Source organism: Coffea arabica, chromosome 3c (assembly GCF_036785885.1).
Source record: "Coffea arabica cultivar ET-39 chromosome 3c, Coffea Arabica ET-39 HiFi, whole genome shotgun sequence".
NCBI lineage: Eukaryota > Viridiplantae > Streptophyta > Magnoliopsida > Gentianales > Rubiaceae > Coffea > Coffea arabica.
Genome location: NC_092314.1, coordinates 11,861,558 through 11,878,923, shown reverse-complemented (window position 1 = coordinate 11,878,923; position 17,366 = coordinate 11,861,558). Strand labels below are relative to the sequence as shown.

Genomic DNA, 17,366 nt, shown 5'->3' with positions numbered 1-17,366 from the left:
CGCTGCAAGGACCCTAGAGTGGCCCACCATCTTTTGGTCCACTCCAACTTGCCAAGAGACCACTCCTACGCCAATAAGCTCACTACTGACGAAATGCAAAGCACTTCAGTGGCGTGGGCCTCTACCTCGGCCTTTCTCTCCGAGTTGATGCAAAGACACATCAACATGGTCGAAAATCAGCTCTCAGCCGAGCTCCTGGATAAGATCTCCCTCCTGGAGAAGAAACTGAAGTTGGCTGAGGAAGAGAAGGGTGAGAGGCCCAAGCGCTTGTAAGCCGCGCCCGAAAGTTTAAGCCTACAAGTCCCTTCTTAACAATCCTAGTTTCCCCCAGTATGGCGTCGCCCAATTCCTCAAGCAGCGTGATACCATGGTGGCCGAGATGGAGCAGTCCGAGACCACCATGAACTCCTTGAAGACTGCTTTAGAAAAGGAGAAGAAGCGATGACTTGAAAAGGAGCAGTCTTCAAGGGAGGCCATTAAGAAGACTGGCAGCTCGGTAGTAGAGGCCTTTTGCTCTTCCAAGGCCTTCACTCATGAGTTCGGCGAGTTGACTCTGCTGAGTTTCATGTTTGGTTATACATCGGCTATCCAAGACGTAGCCCCCTTTCTCACCTTAGAATAGATGGACTCCTTCAAAAACAAGGCCAGCTACAATGATGATGCTAAAGAGCTTTGCGATCGCATGGCTGAGGGCATCCAGGCGGAGAAAAACCTAACTGAGGTCCGAGAGGAGCTCAATTATGAAATGGCAGAGTTCGAGCTGACACCTGAGGGTGATGGGCCCGACAAGGTTGCTGAAGAAGAGGCCAGTGCGGGGGAGGGTGAGGGCTCAGCCGAGGCAGGGGCTCTTAGAAGAGCCTTTGGTCTCGGCATTTTGTACTTCACAATTTTTGTAACTATCTCATTTAATATCAATGACTTGTTTTACTTCATTGTCAGTCACTTATTCCATTTCTACTTGTCTTGTCCCCTTATTTTCTTTAACAACACGAGATAGTGATGCTAGAAAAGTAATTAAATAAATAAAAGACATACTACAAGTAATCTTGAGTGGAATGTAAATGATTTATGGATAATACAATTTGAAATTCTCAGCATGCCAAGTTCTGAATACTAAAGTACCATCTCGGTAAGTCAACTTACAATACCCATTCTGACTAACCTCAATTATGCGATACGGCTCCTCTCACCTCGGAGACAACTTGCCTTGGGATTCAGATTGGCTGACTAAGTTCTTTCGCAGGACAAGGTCTCTTGGGCTGAACCGAAGATATCTAACACGGACATTATAGTAGCTAGTCAGTATATTCTTGTACAAGGCAACTCGAGCTGCTGCGGCATCTCGCTTCTCCTTAGCGAGGTCGAGATTCATTTTTCGCTCTTCTCCATTAGCCACGACAGTGAAAGCCGCCATTCGAGAACTTGGAGTGAGAAATTCGGCAGGAACCACTGCCTTGGACCCATAAGTTAAGGAAAATGGAGTTTCCTAAATAGCGGATCTTGGCGTGGTTCGATAAGACCACAGCATGCTCAGGAGTTCGTCAACCCAGAAAGATCCGAGCTGATGTAGCCTAGTTTTGAGGTTGTGGAGAAGTGTTCGATTAAAATTCTCGACCCAACCGTTGGCTTGGGGGTGGCCCACCGAGGTAAAGTGTTGTTTGATCCCAAGATTTTCGTACCATGCCTTGAAAGGGTTATCCGCAAACTGCTTCCCGTTGTCAGAGATGATTATCCGAGGCAAACCAAAGCGACAAACTACACACTTCCAAAAGAATTTCTGGATGGTCAGGCCATAACCCATTTCGTGAAATAATCAACAGCCGCCACCACATAAGCATAATTGTCAACGGCTCGAGAAGCGTCCAATAATATCTGTCTCTCATTGCTCAAAAGGCCATAATGATGTGATGGGGACCATGAGACTAGTTGGCTGGTGGTGCTCCTAGGCATGGTGCTGGCAGGAGGGACAGCAAAGGACTAAATTGGGCATATCGCCGAATGGTTGGCTAAAAATATCCAAGGAGCAAAGTCTTCTTAACCAACATCCGATAGTCGACGTGAGCGTCACACAATCCTTCATGTATATCCTGGAAGGCATTTTGCCCTTGCTCTACGGTAACACACCGCACCCATGGGTCGAGATAGGATCGTTTGTACAGGTTGCCGTCGCGGAGTGCATATCGGACCACCTTGCGCTGAATTTTTCTCGTTTCTGCCTTATCGTTCGGAAGGACACCCTGACCTAAGAATCTGATTAGAGGACTCATCCAGGTGTCTTCTGAACTTATAGGGTAGACCTTATCCTCTAGGTAATCCGGTTCGGTTAAGACCTCCACGAGAACAGTCTGGTTGAGCGCAGATAACAAGGTGGGGGCCAACCTGGATAGGGCATCTGCTCGCCTATTCTAGAACCGAGGTATCCTTTGGATTTCAAAGGATTTGAAGTAGGCCGCTAACTGGTGAATTTTGGAGAGATACCATTGCATGGTTTCCTCTCTAGTTTCATACTCCCCTAGTACTTGACATATGACGAGTTGGGAGTCGCTATAGACTGAAATACGTTGAGCACCAAGTCTGCGAACTAATTGTAAGTCCGCGATGACAGTCTCGTACTCAGCTTCATTGTTAGAGGCGGTGAAATCGAATCAGATGGCATATGAGCATGCCTCCCCGTGAGGGTCTTCGAGGAGCAGTCCATCTCCACTACCATCACTGTTAGATGACTCGTTCACGTACAAGGTCCACTTTTGCGATTCGGCGTCATCCGGAGTGGCTTCTTGGCTCACGGGAAATGTGAGTTCGGCCAAGAAATCTACCAGAGCTTGAGCCTTGATGGCAGTCCGAGGTTCATAGGTTAGATCGTATTCCCCTCGCTCTATGGCCCACTTGGTGAGACGTCCGAAAGTCTCGGGACGCGACAGGATTTGCCTAATGGGCTGATCTGTTCTCAAACGTATGGGGTGAGTTAAGAAATTAGGTTTTAACCTGTGAGCTATATGAACCAAACCTAATATGAGTTTCTCTACACGGATGTATCGAGTCTTCGGCCCGCGGAGAACTCAGCTAACATAGTAAACCGGCACTTGGGCACTATTATCTTGTATTAGCACCGTGCTCACAGCCTCCTCAGCAGCAGACAGGTAAAGATATAACTCTCTCCTGGGCGTGGTGAATTAAGAGTGGGAAGGTGGTGCAGGTGCTCCTTCATTTGCTCAAAGGCCTACTGGCACTTCTCGGTCTAAGAGAACTTGTCAGTCTTCTTCAATGCTTTGAAGAAGGGCAATGCCTTGTAGCAAACAGGGACAAGAACCGGTTCAGAGCTGCCAGCCGACCTGTTAGTCTTTGTACATCTCGGGAATTTCGAGGTGAAGACATTTTTTGAATGGCCTTCACTTTATCAGGATTAGCTTCTATACCTCGGCGTGATGCAAGGTATCCCAAGAATTTCTCGAAATCGCGCCAAACACGCACTTCTTGGGATTGAACATCATTCGAGTGTTGCGGAGGACCCTAAGGACCTCCCTCACGTCGGATAAGAAAGCCGAGGTCTCCTTGCTTTTCAGGAGGATATCGTCCACATACGCTTCAACATTCCTACCTATTTGAGATTTAAAAATCCAGTTAACCAGTCGCTGATACGTCGCCCGGGTGTTCTTCAAGCCGAAGGGCATGGTGGTGTAACAGTAGATTTCCTGATCTGTGAAGAAGGCCGCTTTTTCTTGGTACTCTTCATTCATTCCTATCTGATGATAGTCTTTAAAGGCATCAAGGAAGTAGAGGATCTCGTAACCCAATATCCAGTTGACCAAAGCGTCAATTCTCGACAGTAGGTAGCAATTCTTAGGGCAGGCCTTGTTCAAATCAGTAAAATCTAAGCACATCCTCTACCCCCGGTATCATTCTTGACCATAACAGGGTTGGACAGCCAGATGGAACATTGCACCTCTTTAATCATCCGCGCCGGTAAGAGCTTGTTCGTCTCCTCGGCTACGATTTTATTGCGTTCCGGGCCGAAGTGCCTCCTCTTTTGCTTAACTGGTCGTGCACGCGGGTCGACGTTCAGTTCATACAGCATAAGTTGATGGGGTACCCCCACAACTTGTTCGGCAATCCAGGCGAAGACGTTCTGGTATTCTTTGAGAAGGTTAGCTCGCCTTTGAGAGGCTCAGATAGGCTGGTGCCAACGCGAATGGTTTGATCCGGGTTCAAAGGATTCAGAGGAATTTTTTCTACCTCATCTTTGGTCTCTAGCTTTTTAGGCTTCCCGGACTGTTGAGGATCTATACAATCTATCGAGAGAATATTAGACCTCCTATCCTCAATTTTCGGTTCGGCCGTTGAAGAAAAGGCGGCCTGCAGGGTAGCAAAATAGCATTCTCTTGCTACACAGACATCGCTGCTTACCTCGACGATGCCTGTGAGAGTTGAAAATTTAAAGCTTAAGTGATAGGTTGAATACGCAGCCTGTAGCGCATTCAAGGTGGGTCGACCCATAAGTAAATTATATGGGGAATTAGCTTTGACTACGACAAAATTGACAGAAATGGTTCGGCATTAAGGGTGGCACCCAATGGTCACCATAAACGTAACTATCCCTTGCGGGTGGACCACGTGTCTCCTGAACCCTACTAAAGGGGTCTTTACAGATATGAGCTGATCCCTGGTTAATATCAAGATTTTGAAGGTTCGGTAATACATGACATCTATCGAACTACTGGGGTTGACATACACTTTCTTCACTATATAATTGTTGGTGAGCAACTCTATCACCAAGGCCTCGTGACTACTGGAAGCAGTTGGGACGGGGTCACTTGGGCCATACGTGATTGTCTCAGTAAGACGGGAGCTGCTCTCGACCTGTTCTGGATTAGCCTGTTTATAGATTCTTTTTCAGGAGTTTTAACTATCCCTTCCCATAGGGCCTCTAGCTATGGTGTTGACAATCCCGACTATGTTCGGCCCATAATCGGAGGACCCACCTTGGAGAGGCCTTCTCGTCTTCCTAGGATCCTCAGGGATCGGCAACTGCTACGTGGTCTCTGCCTATCCTCCAGGCGTTGCTCACCTCGGTTGTCGCGGCGGGAGTCACTTCTGTTGTGGTCTCCATCTCTGCGAACAAATTGTTTCAGATACCCTTGCTTTATTAAATTCTCAATGTCTTTCTTCAAATCGCTACAATCCTCGGTTTCGTGTCCAATACCTCGATGATAAGCACAATAGAGGTTGGAGTTTCTCTTTTCTCTTTTTCCGGCCATTCTTGGGGGAGCACGTCCGAGGTGATTCTGCTCCATGAGAGCAAGGATATAAGATCGGTTGGTATTTAAGGGTGTTAGGTCGGAATCAGGGACAAACGACTTTCCCTTGGCAATTCGGTCAAAGACGCTTCAGCGATCTTGGTTGAGACTCTGAAAACCGCCAGTAGTGCCAGGGTCACCTCGACTTGATTCCTTCTTCTTTCGGGAATCAGGCCCTGATCAAGCTATTTGGGCTTCTCTATTTATGCGGTTCAAGTCCTCAGACTGTATGCCTTTCTCGACCTTTTGCCACAATTCCCGAAGTGTTCGAAGGTATTTTTTGTGCACTTCGGTGTTCAACTCTTCGACAATAAACCCATTTGTAAAGGCGGCTATGATTACCTTTTTGTTAGGATCAGGTATCTGCACGCTCTTATCTTGAAATCTTTGTATATAAGAACGGAGAGACTGCCCCGAATTCTGCTGTATATTTAGCAGATAGGCCGAGGTCTTTGTCGTTGGCCTGGAAGATATAAACCGATGGATAAATTTATTCATCAGCTCTCCTAGGGAGAATATGCTCCTAGATTCTAGACCGCAGAACCATTTTCGAGCAGTCTCTTGAAGAAAGACCGGAAAAATTCGACAAATAACTGAGTCAGAGACACCAGATAATCGAAAAGCTGAGATAAAAGCATGGAGATGATTCTCAGGATCACCTCGGCCATCATAAGGTAGCAACGTTGGGAGTTTAAAGTTTGGGGGGGGGACCCTCTCTTCATTAATGCTATCCGTGAAAGGCGGAGCTCTCATGTAATCCACCTCCAACCTTTTCGATCGCGAGGTTCGTCTTCGACTTGTTTCCCCAGGAAACCCCGTAAGATTGCCCTAGAAATGGAGGCAATTCTCGAAATAACCTTGGATGAGGCCCGTTCGGGGTGCTCCTGTTAGAATGTCTTCCATCCGATTCTTCCTCGAATGGGACCTCGGAAGATTCATCTGGCTTTCTCTTAGAAAATTCGGCTTTTTGTTTACCTTGTCTCTTGAAATATCTTCTTAACTCTTTGAAAATATTAGGATTCTCAGCCACAAACTTTGCCATTCGGGCCATGGCTTCTCCATTCGTGGGTCGAGCCTCATGAGACTCCTGTTCTTCGGAAACATTTTCCGGTTGGGCTGCAGCACTTGGCTCAGCCTCAATGGTGAGAACCTTCCTGCTCCTAGAACGCGTAGGTTTCATTCTTGGATGTCTTTGCGGTTTCCATAGACGGTGCCAATTGAAGAGATAATTTTTGGAGTTGACAAGTTGTATCAAAGTGCGGGAGTGACCTCCTGAAGTGGGTACTGTCTTGCGGAAGTCACATGCTCAAATTATTAGAGATGGGGCTGAATCCCCCAATTTTCCTCCAACGATGTAGTTAGTCTTCTTTTTGGAATGGAAAGTAGTGAAATTTTTCGTTAGAGTAGTTCTTACAGAGTGTATTTTTTTTTCGTGTGCTTTTTTGAGTGAAATCTCTGTATTTATAGGAGACAATTGGAAGGGAATGACAGTAGGATTCAACTTCCTAGAATCTAAAAGACTGAGCATGTCAATCTATCTTGACAGGTCGGTGTTGAGGACATGTCTTATTAGACGTCCTGTCCGTGTAGGTGTTGACCTGACTTCGCCCGTTCCATCAGACACAATGAAACTTTAGGGTGGTGACCGCGGTAGCCGGAGTAATAGGAACGGGTGGTTCAACCTTAGGTGTGTGATCCTCGTCTCGGTACAAGGAGGCCAAGGTGAGGATTAACAGAGTTTTATTCAGAGAAGGGGGAGCTCGGCTCAGCGAAGCCCGACTGAAATGACCTCTCTCAAACAGCAAGTATCATAATAAAAGTAGAAAATAGGAAATCAACATACAAACGTCAAATTAAATTATAGGTTCAAAATACAACTGCATTACATCTCTATGGTGAAATCATCCCCGATAAGTTCAAATAGCTGCACAGCCGAAACCTAATAAGCAATTTTGCACAAAAGTTAATTTGTGCCAACTCTACGCGCTAGGATTTTATTACATTCAGAAACCAGGACATAATACTGTTCTACCTCATGATTGCTCCGGAACTCAGGACATAACATGTTGTACCTGATGATTATTCCACAAGAAAAGCTAAACTAAAACAAAAGTCCACAAAGTATCAAACCAAACTTGTGCACTTTGTGGTCTTCCAACGAAGTACCAAACCAAACTTGCACTTCATGTGCTCTTCCAAGCCAAAACCAGAACAGTAAGTCCACTTAATATCAAAGTGAACTTGCTCTTCTTCATGTGCACTTCCAGGTTGACAAAGGTGGAGTTTCAGAAGTTTTCCAAGTGCCAGCGTCAGACGCATATCTCTCACCCTTGATAGATGAAGCAATAGATTCAAGTTCTGCCATTTCCTCTGCAGACAGTTTTACACACAAAGCTCCTATATTCTGATCGAGGTTCTCAATCTTGGTAGTGCCAGGTATGGGGCAAACATCATTGCCTTGGTGATGGACCCAGGCCAACGCTAGCTGTGATGGAGTACAACCCTTCCTTGAAGCAATAGCATTGACCCGCTCGTACAAGTTCTTGTTGTGCTCCAAATTCTCTGCTTGAAACCTTGGCATATACTGCATTGTATGAATTTCAAAATTTAAGCAACTGTAACGCCAGAAATTCAAAAGGGCGTAAAGCATGTGCTGTTTATAAATGATGGTATTACGAATAACTTCAAGATGATCGATAATATTGTTTGAGGTGTACAAAGTTCAGGGGAAGAACAATCCTGTAAGGTGGACTGAGTACTCTAAGAAACATCAATTGTAGAAGGTAGATCCTGCAACACATTGCCCATTAACGAGGGAACTCAAAATAGAAAACGAATACATTTTTGAGCTATCAGGACAATATTATCAAGTGAACTTGGGACCAACGAAACTCATTTAAAGGATGTATGGAAAAGGGAAAATAGCAATTTGAAAGGACAATGTATAACTTCTGTGCCCTAGACCAGACGATGACATTGAAATGAAAGTCCATTTCTCCTCAAAATTGCAGAGACTATTATTAAAAAATGCTATAGTGTCTTACCTTTTGCCTTTTTCATGTCCAGGATATTTTTGCACCATAAAATAGAACACAGCCACTGCTCGTGATAGTTGATAATGCTAGTGCTATCTTTAAATTCGAACAAAAAACAGAGCACACAATTTCTATCCTGTCTCTACAAAAGGTTCAGTTTCTAACAATCCCAAAAACTGCATTTATTGGAATCCAAGACTACAAGACTTGTCAAATAGAAAAAAGCTTGTTTAGTCGCTCTGTTGGATAGAAGTTAATTATATTATATAGTTTTAGAGAAGTTCCACCAAATTATTGGACATCAAATAGTGCAGCAACATGTAACAGATAGATAAGAATATGGATATTGAGAAAGATTGCAACTGACTATACTACACTAGGAACTACTAATCTTTTTGGATAATCACAAACCTTTCGGTAGTCATCGTCAGTCAAATTCTCAACCAGCTTTGGACCTGAAGAGAAGAATCCTCTTCCAAGTGGACTGTATGCAACAATCCCTATTCCAAGCTCTCTACAAGATTACACCAAAATGAACTTAGAACTTCATATTTTTTCCAGACCATGTAGAAAATGAAGCAGAATAAATGCACTACCTGCAAGTGGGAATAATCTCTTCCTCGACATCTCTGGTCCACAATGACCACTCCAACTGTACAGCTGTTATTGGATGAACAGCATGTGCTCTTCGAATTGTTGAAGCTGAGGCCTCAGACAGACCTATATACTTTATTTTACCCTCTTCAACCAATTTCTTAAGTTCTCCTACCTGGGCAAAATAGAATTTTTAATGGACGAGAAAATTCCAAGCTGATTTATTAAATTCCATACGAAGGTAGAGAATCAAAATTATACATCCATATACGAAAAGTAGCACTAGTTCAGTGCAGCAGCACAATTTTGACAAAGTATACATGAAGCTCAAAGCACTACTTGACAAAAGTGGCAACAAGCAGCGAATATACTTCTCTAGATGATGATGTTATTAACTCACTGGTTGACTTAGCTCTGATATCATTATACCACATTATACAACATTATACAATTTTCTTGACTTCTTCTAAACAGACTAATGGCTGCACATATCAATTTCCAATCGTCAATTTTGCTTGATCTCATTCAAACTTACCTGTATTTTGAGTGATTGTATGATAAGAAAATTTCTTCCTACTACTCAAGAACAGCAAAATATGTTTTGCTAGCTACACTAGGAAAAGAACTTGTATAAATCATTCCATAGAAACTTCAATTTGATAAAAACTGAGTACCAATCTGCTGCTTTATGCACTGAATTAAAAGATGTGGCAACTGACAACTGACAAGGTGTATAAATTTGCATATGATTACTCAACCGGATTACAAATTTCAAATGAAAGAGAATGCACAGGTCTTCTGGCTCTAAAGGAAAGCCATAGAATCTATAGCAATCTATAGCATGTCATATCCATTGGTAACTCCCTCTGCAGGGCTGTCAAGCTACAATTTTTATGCTTACAAGACTAATAGTTTGGTTCTTTTTATTTTTGAGATGCTGGTGCTAAATAAGCTTTACCTTAATGATAGATCAACATGTATAGCACACCAATTGCATTTTTTAAGATTTTTTTTTTTTTGGTATTTTTTAAGCAATTGCAAAGGACATGAAAAGCAGTTGTATGCCTAAATTTGAAGTTGATCAAACGTTCATTTTATTAAGAATGAGATGGAGATTTAAAACAAGAAAGGTAAAATGGAACAAACCGTGGCTTCAATGGGCACATTTGTATCAATGCGATGCTGATAATAGAGATCAATGCAATCCAAACCAAGCCGCTTCAAGCTGCCTTCACATGCAGCTCTCACATAGTCTGGATCACCACGTATACCAAACTGCCCACCCTCATAAGTGAATGCAAATTTGGTTGCTAGCTGCACTGTCTCTCTCTTTCCTTCCTTCAAGGCCTAAAACCACACTTTCATAACATCAATCATCGAGGACATGAACATTATTGCATGTTATAGGAAGTTGATTTGAGATCCATGCATGGCACAATCTGTCTGAGATTTTCCATCCTTTTCATTTTTAAGACTATGCTGCTTCTTCCTATTGAATATGGTAACATGCAGAATGAAAATTATGTAAACCACGGACTTTAGAAGCTTGATTCAGTTAAGGAAGCCAATCCCTTTCCTTTTTTCTGTTCTTCTTTCTGTTTCTTTGAATACAAATTCACAGTCTACCTTTATCACTGATAAGATTAGATGGAAAACATGAACATAGACAGATTCGTATACATGAACAATAATACAAAAATAGGAACCTCATACTTAATCAAATTATTAAGGTGCAGTAAATAGTGCCCTATTAGGATCCATTTGGATTCAAGGGAAGGAAAAGAAATGAAAACATCCTAGTGAAAAAAGGAAAGGAAAGGAAAGGAAAGGAGATAGAGGAGTACAGTTCGCCTATTGTCTTTTCGGAAAGAAAATTCTCAAACAGGGGTACATTTCAGAAAGAGTTCTCCAATAGTGAGAGTTCTGAAACAACTAAATGTGTCTTTTAGACAATGCATTTAGTGAATGCATTTTTTTTTAAGGAAAAATGCCTACACAAATAAAAGAATGCATTTTGTGAATCTGTCTTTTGAGGAAACAACTTATTTATTAAGTTCGTTTTTCACCCTTTGAGAAGAAGTTTAAAGAACACCACCTTTTGGGAAGTGAATTTAGAAAATCCCTCTTTTTGAGAATTTACTCGTTTGGATTAGATATGGATGTGAAACAAAACTTAAAGATGTTGTTTGGTTAAATGACAGAAAAGAAAGGAATCAAATCCAAAGTCCAAAATTTGGGTTTTGAGGCATTTAAATAGAAAATCATTAAAAAGCAAAATTCCTTTCTTTCCCTTTCAGTCCACTTTTGAATGGAAATGTAACTCTGTCCACGTTTGGATGGAAATAAAACTCAAGGAAAACAACCAACCTTGCTCCTTCCTTTTCTTTCCCTCCTTAAAATGTCAATCCAAACACACTTTCTCTTGGTTAACATTCCATTAGAATAAAGATACAAGCTTTTTGGATTGACAAATGGACTTTAAGAGCCAACAAAAAAAAATGAAGGGGGACAAAATGATACAAGCTTTTAATTACCGGGGACTAAGTGTGATTTACCTGAATATAAATTTGCAAATCTCCCTGACTACTTTTCAAACTCAAAGTATAAGATCCGTTCAAGCTTTTAATTACAGGTATTACAGGAGGTTAAGTATAATTTATCTGCTTATAATTCTTCTTGGTTGAATTTTTTTTTACCGATCATAGATTCTGATTTTAAATAATCAATTTTTGTGATGTTTCAGATTATAAATATTTTAATAACCAAAAAAGCTATAATTCATAAGTGGCCAAAGAGCAGATCTTACTGATTCTAATTATTTTCTGTAACCACTTACCATAATCAAATTATGCAAAATCTAACGCAACCAAGAACAGAGTCAAAACTAAAAGTACAAGAGTTCATGCACACCGCACAACTGCAGAAAAATGCAAATGTGATTAAAGTTACCTTGCCGATGAGGATTTCGTTGGTGTGGGGTCCATAAGCATCAGAGGTATCAAGATGGGTGATGCCTCTGCTAATAGCATAGTGAATGAGTTTGATCATGTCGGGCTCGGGCTTTGGTGGGCCGTAGAAGGCTGACATGCCCATGCAGCCCAGCCCTTGAGCTGAAACTTCGAGACCTTGCGATCCCAGCTTGATTCTTGGCACTTTAACTCGTGCTGCCATTTTCAGATAGAAATACACAGAGGGAGGAAAGAGCGGAATGGATCAGGGTTTACTGCTTGGTGAGTGAGGACAGAGGAGGAAGGAGGCAGGGATGAGTGAATATATAGTAGCGCCGAAGGAGGACAGCTTGGTTGGTGTGGCGTAGGCCCCGGTTGATTGCTGGCCTTGACTAAGACATGTCAAAAGTTAATTTTCAACAAAATATTCTACGTAAAGAAATTGAAAACTAGTCTGTGTCTATATGAATTTTTTTTTTTTTTCCAAACGATAACAGAAGCTTCCAAATTGCATATATCTGTCTATGTGAATTACATAAGGGTTTTTCGGATAGAAGCTTCCAAATTCTCAATAGATTTTTTATTTATTTTAATTTCTTCCTATTTATTTTAATTCCTAAAATGCAATGTCAATTCCCTTTTTCAGAGATTTTCTATTTATTTCAATTCCTAAAATGTACTGTCAATTCCTTTTTCATAGATTTTTAAATTTATTTTAATTCCTAAAATGCAATGAGCTAATTTCAAAATCTTGATTGTAGACTCTCTTCTCATCATTTCAAAATTTAAATTATTTCAAATCCTATCAACTTGATGATATATGCAACTTTAACATTTGAGAGGAAAAAAGAATTTTCTGGTCCATATGTATTTTTGGTTATGTATTATCCTAATCAAAGATTACTATTGAAAATTCTTTTTCCTTTATTTCCAAGATCCGCTTTAGTTTCTAAATGTATTATATATTTATATATTTATATATTGCATAAGGGTTTTTAGTTGGAAGCCTTCCTAGACCTCCGAACACTTAATTCCTTTTTCGTATGTTTTCTATTTATTTTAATTCTTAAAATGTAATAAGTTGATTTTAAAATCTTGATTGTCAACTATATGCTCATCATTTAAAATTTTTAATTATTTCAAATCCAACAATTTGATGATAATACACAACTTTAACATTTGAGAGGAAAAAGAGATTTTTCTGATCCACGTGTATTTTTGTATTATCCAAATCTAAAATTACAAATGTAAACTCTTGTTTCTTTCTCTCCCGCATTCACTCTGGTTTCTACATGTATTATATGTGTTTTCTGATATCTATAGCTATATAAATTGCAGAAGGGTACATATTATAATACATGTCAAAATTTGATATTCAAGAAAATATTCTACATAAAGAAATTGAAAACTAGTACTTATATAATGCAAGCATGTATTTTTCTCATTTCATGAACTTTTCAAGCTATAATGTAAGCATAAAATTAGACAAATATTCCAAATAATCTAATATCCAAACATCGTATACCCCTATTTGATATCCACGCAAAGTTATGACATGAATTGCGATCCAAACCGATTTAAAATACTGAAGATTTGTTGAGATCAAATACAATTGTGTGTGTAGTATTTTTTTTTTTCAAATATTAATATGTTACATAGTCAATTAGGAAAATTCTATAGTCATTTTAGGGTGCCATTTACTTAATGTGTATCTTTCAATGATGATAGTAACTTGTACTTCAAATGATTGAAATTGTAACGATCTAAATATCAAAAATAATAATTTGGATACTATATTATTTCAAATAATATTTCGCTTACATCATAAACATATTTTTTAACTCATCTTTTTATATTTTCAATCACCTTTTTATCTTACATATATCACATCATAAAAAGTACTACAGTAATTATTTCAAATAATATTTAAAATAAAACTCTATCGAAACAAACCCTTACTTGAGTATTCAAATATGAATTTAAGATTAAAGTATGATTACAATAAGGAACTGTAGAATCTTTTAACTATTTTATCCTGCTAACCCTGCAAAATAATCGGTCACCGCAAAATTCTGAACCAGACACGTGTTTCGTGTGACTCTCATATCTTTTTGTTTTCTTTTCTAGAAACGGGACCAATTAGGTGCACAAGGAATATTTAAAAAAAAAGGATATTAATACTGCTGCTAATTGCAGACCCCACTGGCTGGCTTCAGGTGGATTTTTCTATTGCAAAGCATCTTATAAAGTCATTGTCAATTGAAACTAGTGGACAAATCAAAACGGGGAAGAATAATTCGCGCTCCATTTGTCTCACTTGGATGGATGATGTGTTGTCTGTACTTTAATTTAATTTAATTGATGGACCATAACAACTCTTTTCTTTATCATAGCAAACATATTATTGTAATTATAGATCTTAATATTACTCAAATTTAATGAGTTTAGATTTAATATATTCAGATGTATATAATAACGAAAAATAGAATATTTGAATTAATTAAATGATAAAGAATTTTTTAGATAAAATTTAATTAAAAATAATAATAACCTGTTAACTTATTATTTAATGTGATACACATTTAAATATATTAAATTAAATATTTAACAATTTAATAAATTTTAATTTTAATTTTTAAACTCCAATTTTATTAAAAGGGATGTTGCCTTCCTTACAACAACAAGCTTCTAGATGGCCAACACTTAGAATCGTAGCCCTTATGTTATGTGGTTCGTAATGAGGAAGCAAATGTCCGCTATTTATTGCACGAGACATTAATATTTTATTGTCTGCATTACAAATCCGTCAAAAGATGTTATTATTGAAACAAGTGGACAAATTGAATGAGGATGCGTAATTGACCTGCAACTCTGCGTAGACTCGGAGGGATCAACATTTGACTATGACTTGGATGAGGTAAGCACAAAGGTAAGCATTTTCCATTTTTATTTTGGTTTTCATTTCTTGTACACTCGTAAAACTTTTTTCATTCTACCCCACGCACATATAATATATAATGAAATGTAAATTTTTTATGAAAACATATAAAATATGTATAATGAAAAATAATTATAAAAACATATAAATTATAAAAAATGGCCAATCCAAATGCTTATATTTATATTTATATAGTGAAAATATATAATTCATTCTACCAATATATACACACATATATATAAAGGTATAATGAAAAATAAATTTCTTCTTCATCTTCGGGGCCGCACCTACAAACAATAAAACTCCGCTCCACTCAATTCTTTCCTCTGTGTTTTGTGTTTTTTTTTTATATAATATATATATATCTTCTAAGTTTCACTAATTATTTTCATATCTTAATGTTTTTTATTCTTTTACTTATACTACCTCACAAATGGCAAACGGGTATAAATGAAACAAAATTATTCTCTCACTTTCCAAAAGACCTTTTTAGTGGTACTTTCTCTAACATGGGCTGAAGTTACTATCAAAATCTTAAGTTCAAAAAAGATTAGTACTATTTTTCAAATCTTAGAGGAAGTAAGTGCAACTGTTAGAAACCTCAGGGACGGTTTCTGTAATTATCCCTAAAAGCATAGACCAAGACTACAATAATCCCTCATCAGTCCAGTCCATACTTCTTCTTCAGGCCTCAGCTACTTAACAATGAACTCTGCTCCGCTCAACTCTTTCCTCTGTGTCTTGTGTTTTTGTCTGAAAATGGCGGCATCAGAAGAAGTCAATTTAACAATCAAACCTTCTTGAGGTTTTTAAAGTTGAGTGTAAAACTATCTTAAATTTTCTCATGAGCAATTTCTGTACTTCATTGTATCACGATGATGATGCAAAAAAGTATTTTCATCCTTATTTCCTCCTTTGACAAAAGATTGTGGTAGTACGACTGTTAAAGCAAGCTGTATTGAAAAAGCAATTGATGCCAATGAGCTTTCTTTTTTTTTTTTTTCATAAAAAGAGCAAATATTGTTAACTAAATTGTTGGAATTGGTCCAGCATGAATTTTTTTTAACAAAGTTATGTGGAGAATTTCATAGGAATTCCATACTGTTAGAAGTGTTAGTATGAAAAGCTAATTCATGTGCTACAATATTGGCACATTTAGAAATGTATTTTACATCAACAATATTTGCTTCTTTCATGGACAATCAGATATTCTCAATTATAGGATCACTGGCTGACAATATCTCCTCCTCATCATGCATGAGTTGGTGTCTAGATGAGTGACAAGAACAGAAAAGCAATGATAGATTCAAAATCATTAATAGTTCTGGCTTGAAAGAAACAGCAGATTGAAGAAGTTTTTTTACTACAGAAATACAACCTTCCATTTCGTGATATTGACATTCACAAATGGGAATAATTGATCCATAGCTTCACAAGGGGTTCAGAAAGGGGCATATTCTCAAAAGCAGAAGTGGATCAACAATGGGGGAACTGTAGGCACGGGCCCCTACTGCCCCCACAAAAAATTCTGTTGTTACTCAAGTAATTTTGTGAATTTTTCAATTATGCCCCTATTGTGACTCTTGCAATTCTGAGAAATTTTCGATTGTGCTCCCATTCTGTTGTTTGGAAGTAAATGTAAATATAATTAGTTTTGTAACTTAATGGAAATGAAATATTACAAGATTCAAAACAATCGCCTTCTACATCAGTAAAATGAATTTTGTGAATTTTTGCAACAAAAGTAAAAATATAGAGTCATTATGTTGGCTTAGTTGCAATAAAGTAAACATAAGTTTCTTCTACTATGGTGAACGTGACTTTTTTTAATAAAACAATAAATTTTATATCCTTGTGCCTTACCAAACTATAGGTCTATGGTTATTTTAAAATGTTTCTTATATTTTTTTTCAAAGAAAATTATTGTGTTATTATGTGATTTTGTGTTATATCGCTCATTCAAAGAAAATTTTATATTGGTTTTGGAGCAACTACTTGAGAAGCTTAGTAGTTGCTCCGAGACCAATGAAAAAGTTCGAAGTGAATATACAAGAACCTCCAATAAATAGATACAATCTCAAAAAGTTTTTTAACAAATTCTACGGTAAGTTACAGTAATATTTTAAACAAACACCTATAAAACTCATTTATCAAATGAGCCATAGTTATTATGTACTACTTTTAAGAAAGATAATGAAGAAGTTTTGATATTATTTTTGTCCCTACTGATACTTATTTTCGGCTCCGCCTCTGGTCAAAAGTGTATGCCATAATCGAAGCTTTGAAAAGAAGACTCGCGGAAAGGTTTGTCAAAGATGACTCATAAAAAGATTTGTCTTTTTTTTTTTCATGAAAAGATTTGTCTTTTTTTTTCCATAGACAGAAATAAATACACACACCCAATTAGATTAGAACACTCAAGAAGTCATGAAAAGATTTGTCAGGACTAAATTTGTCTAATGTTATGTCATTGATTACGTACTTCATGAAATATTGGATTATATTAAAAGTGTGATAAATAAGTATATCTTTGTGGGAAACGGTGCACATTTCAGAT

General features: G+C 38.4%; 1 protein-coding gene across 1 annotated transcript; it reads right to left on the bottom strand.

Moving 5' to 3' along the window:
* Positions 1–7,121: 7,121 nt before the first annotated feature.
* Positions 7,122–12,172, bottom strand: LOC113734656 (auxin-induced protein PCNT115-like). Its single transcript, XM_027261281.2, has 5 exons — positions 11,873–12,172; positions 10,070–10,270; positions 8,926–9,098; positions 8,741–8,843; positions 7,122–7,878 (listed from the first exon to the last, which is right to left on the bottom strand). Exons 1-5 carry the CDS (start codon positions 12,092–12,094, stop codon positions 7,546–7,548), a joined length of 1,032 nt encoding a protein of 343 aa, XP_027117082.1. The 5' UTR covers positions 12,095–12,172; the 3' UTR covers positions 7,122–7,545.
* Between the last annotated feature and the right edge of the window lie 5,194 nt (positions 12,173–17,366).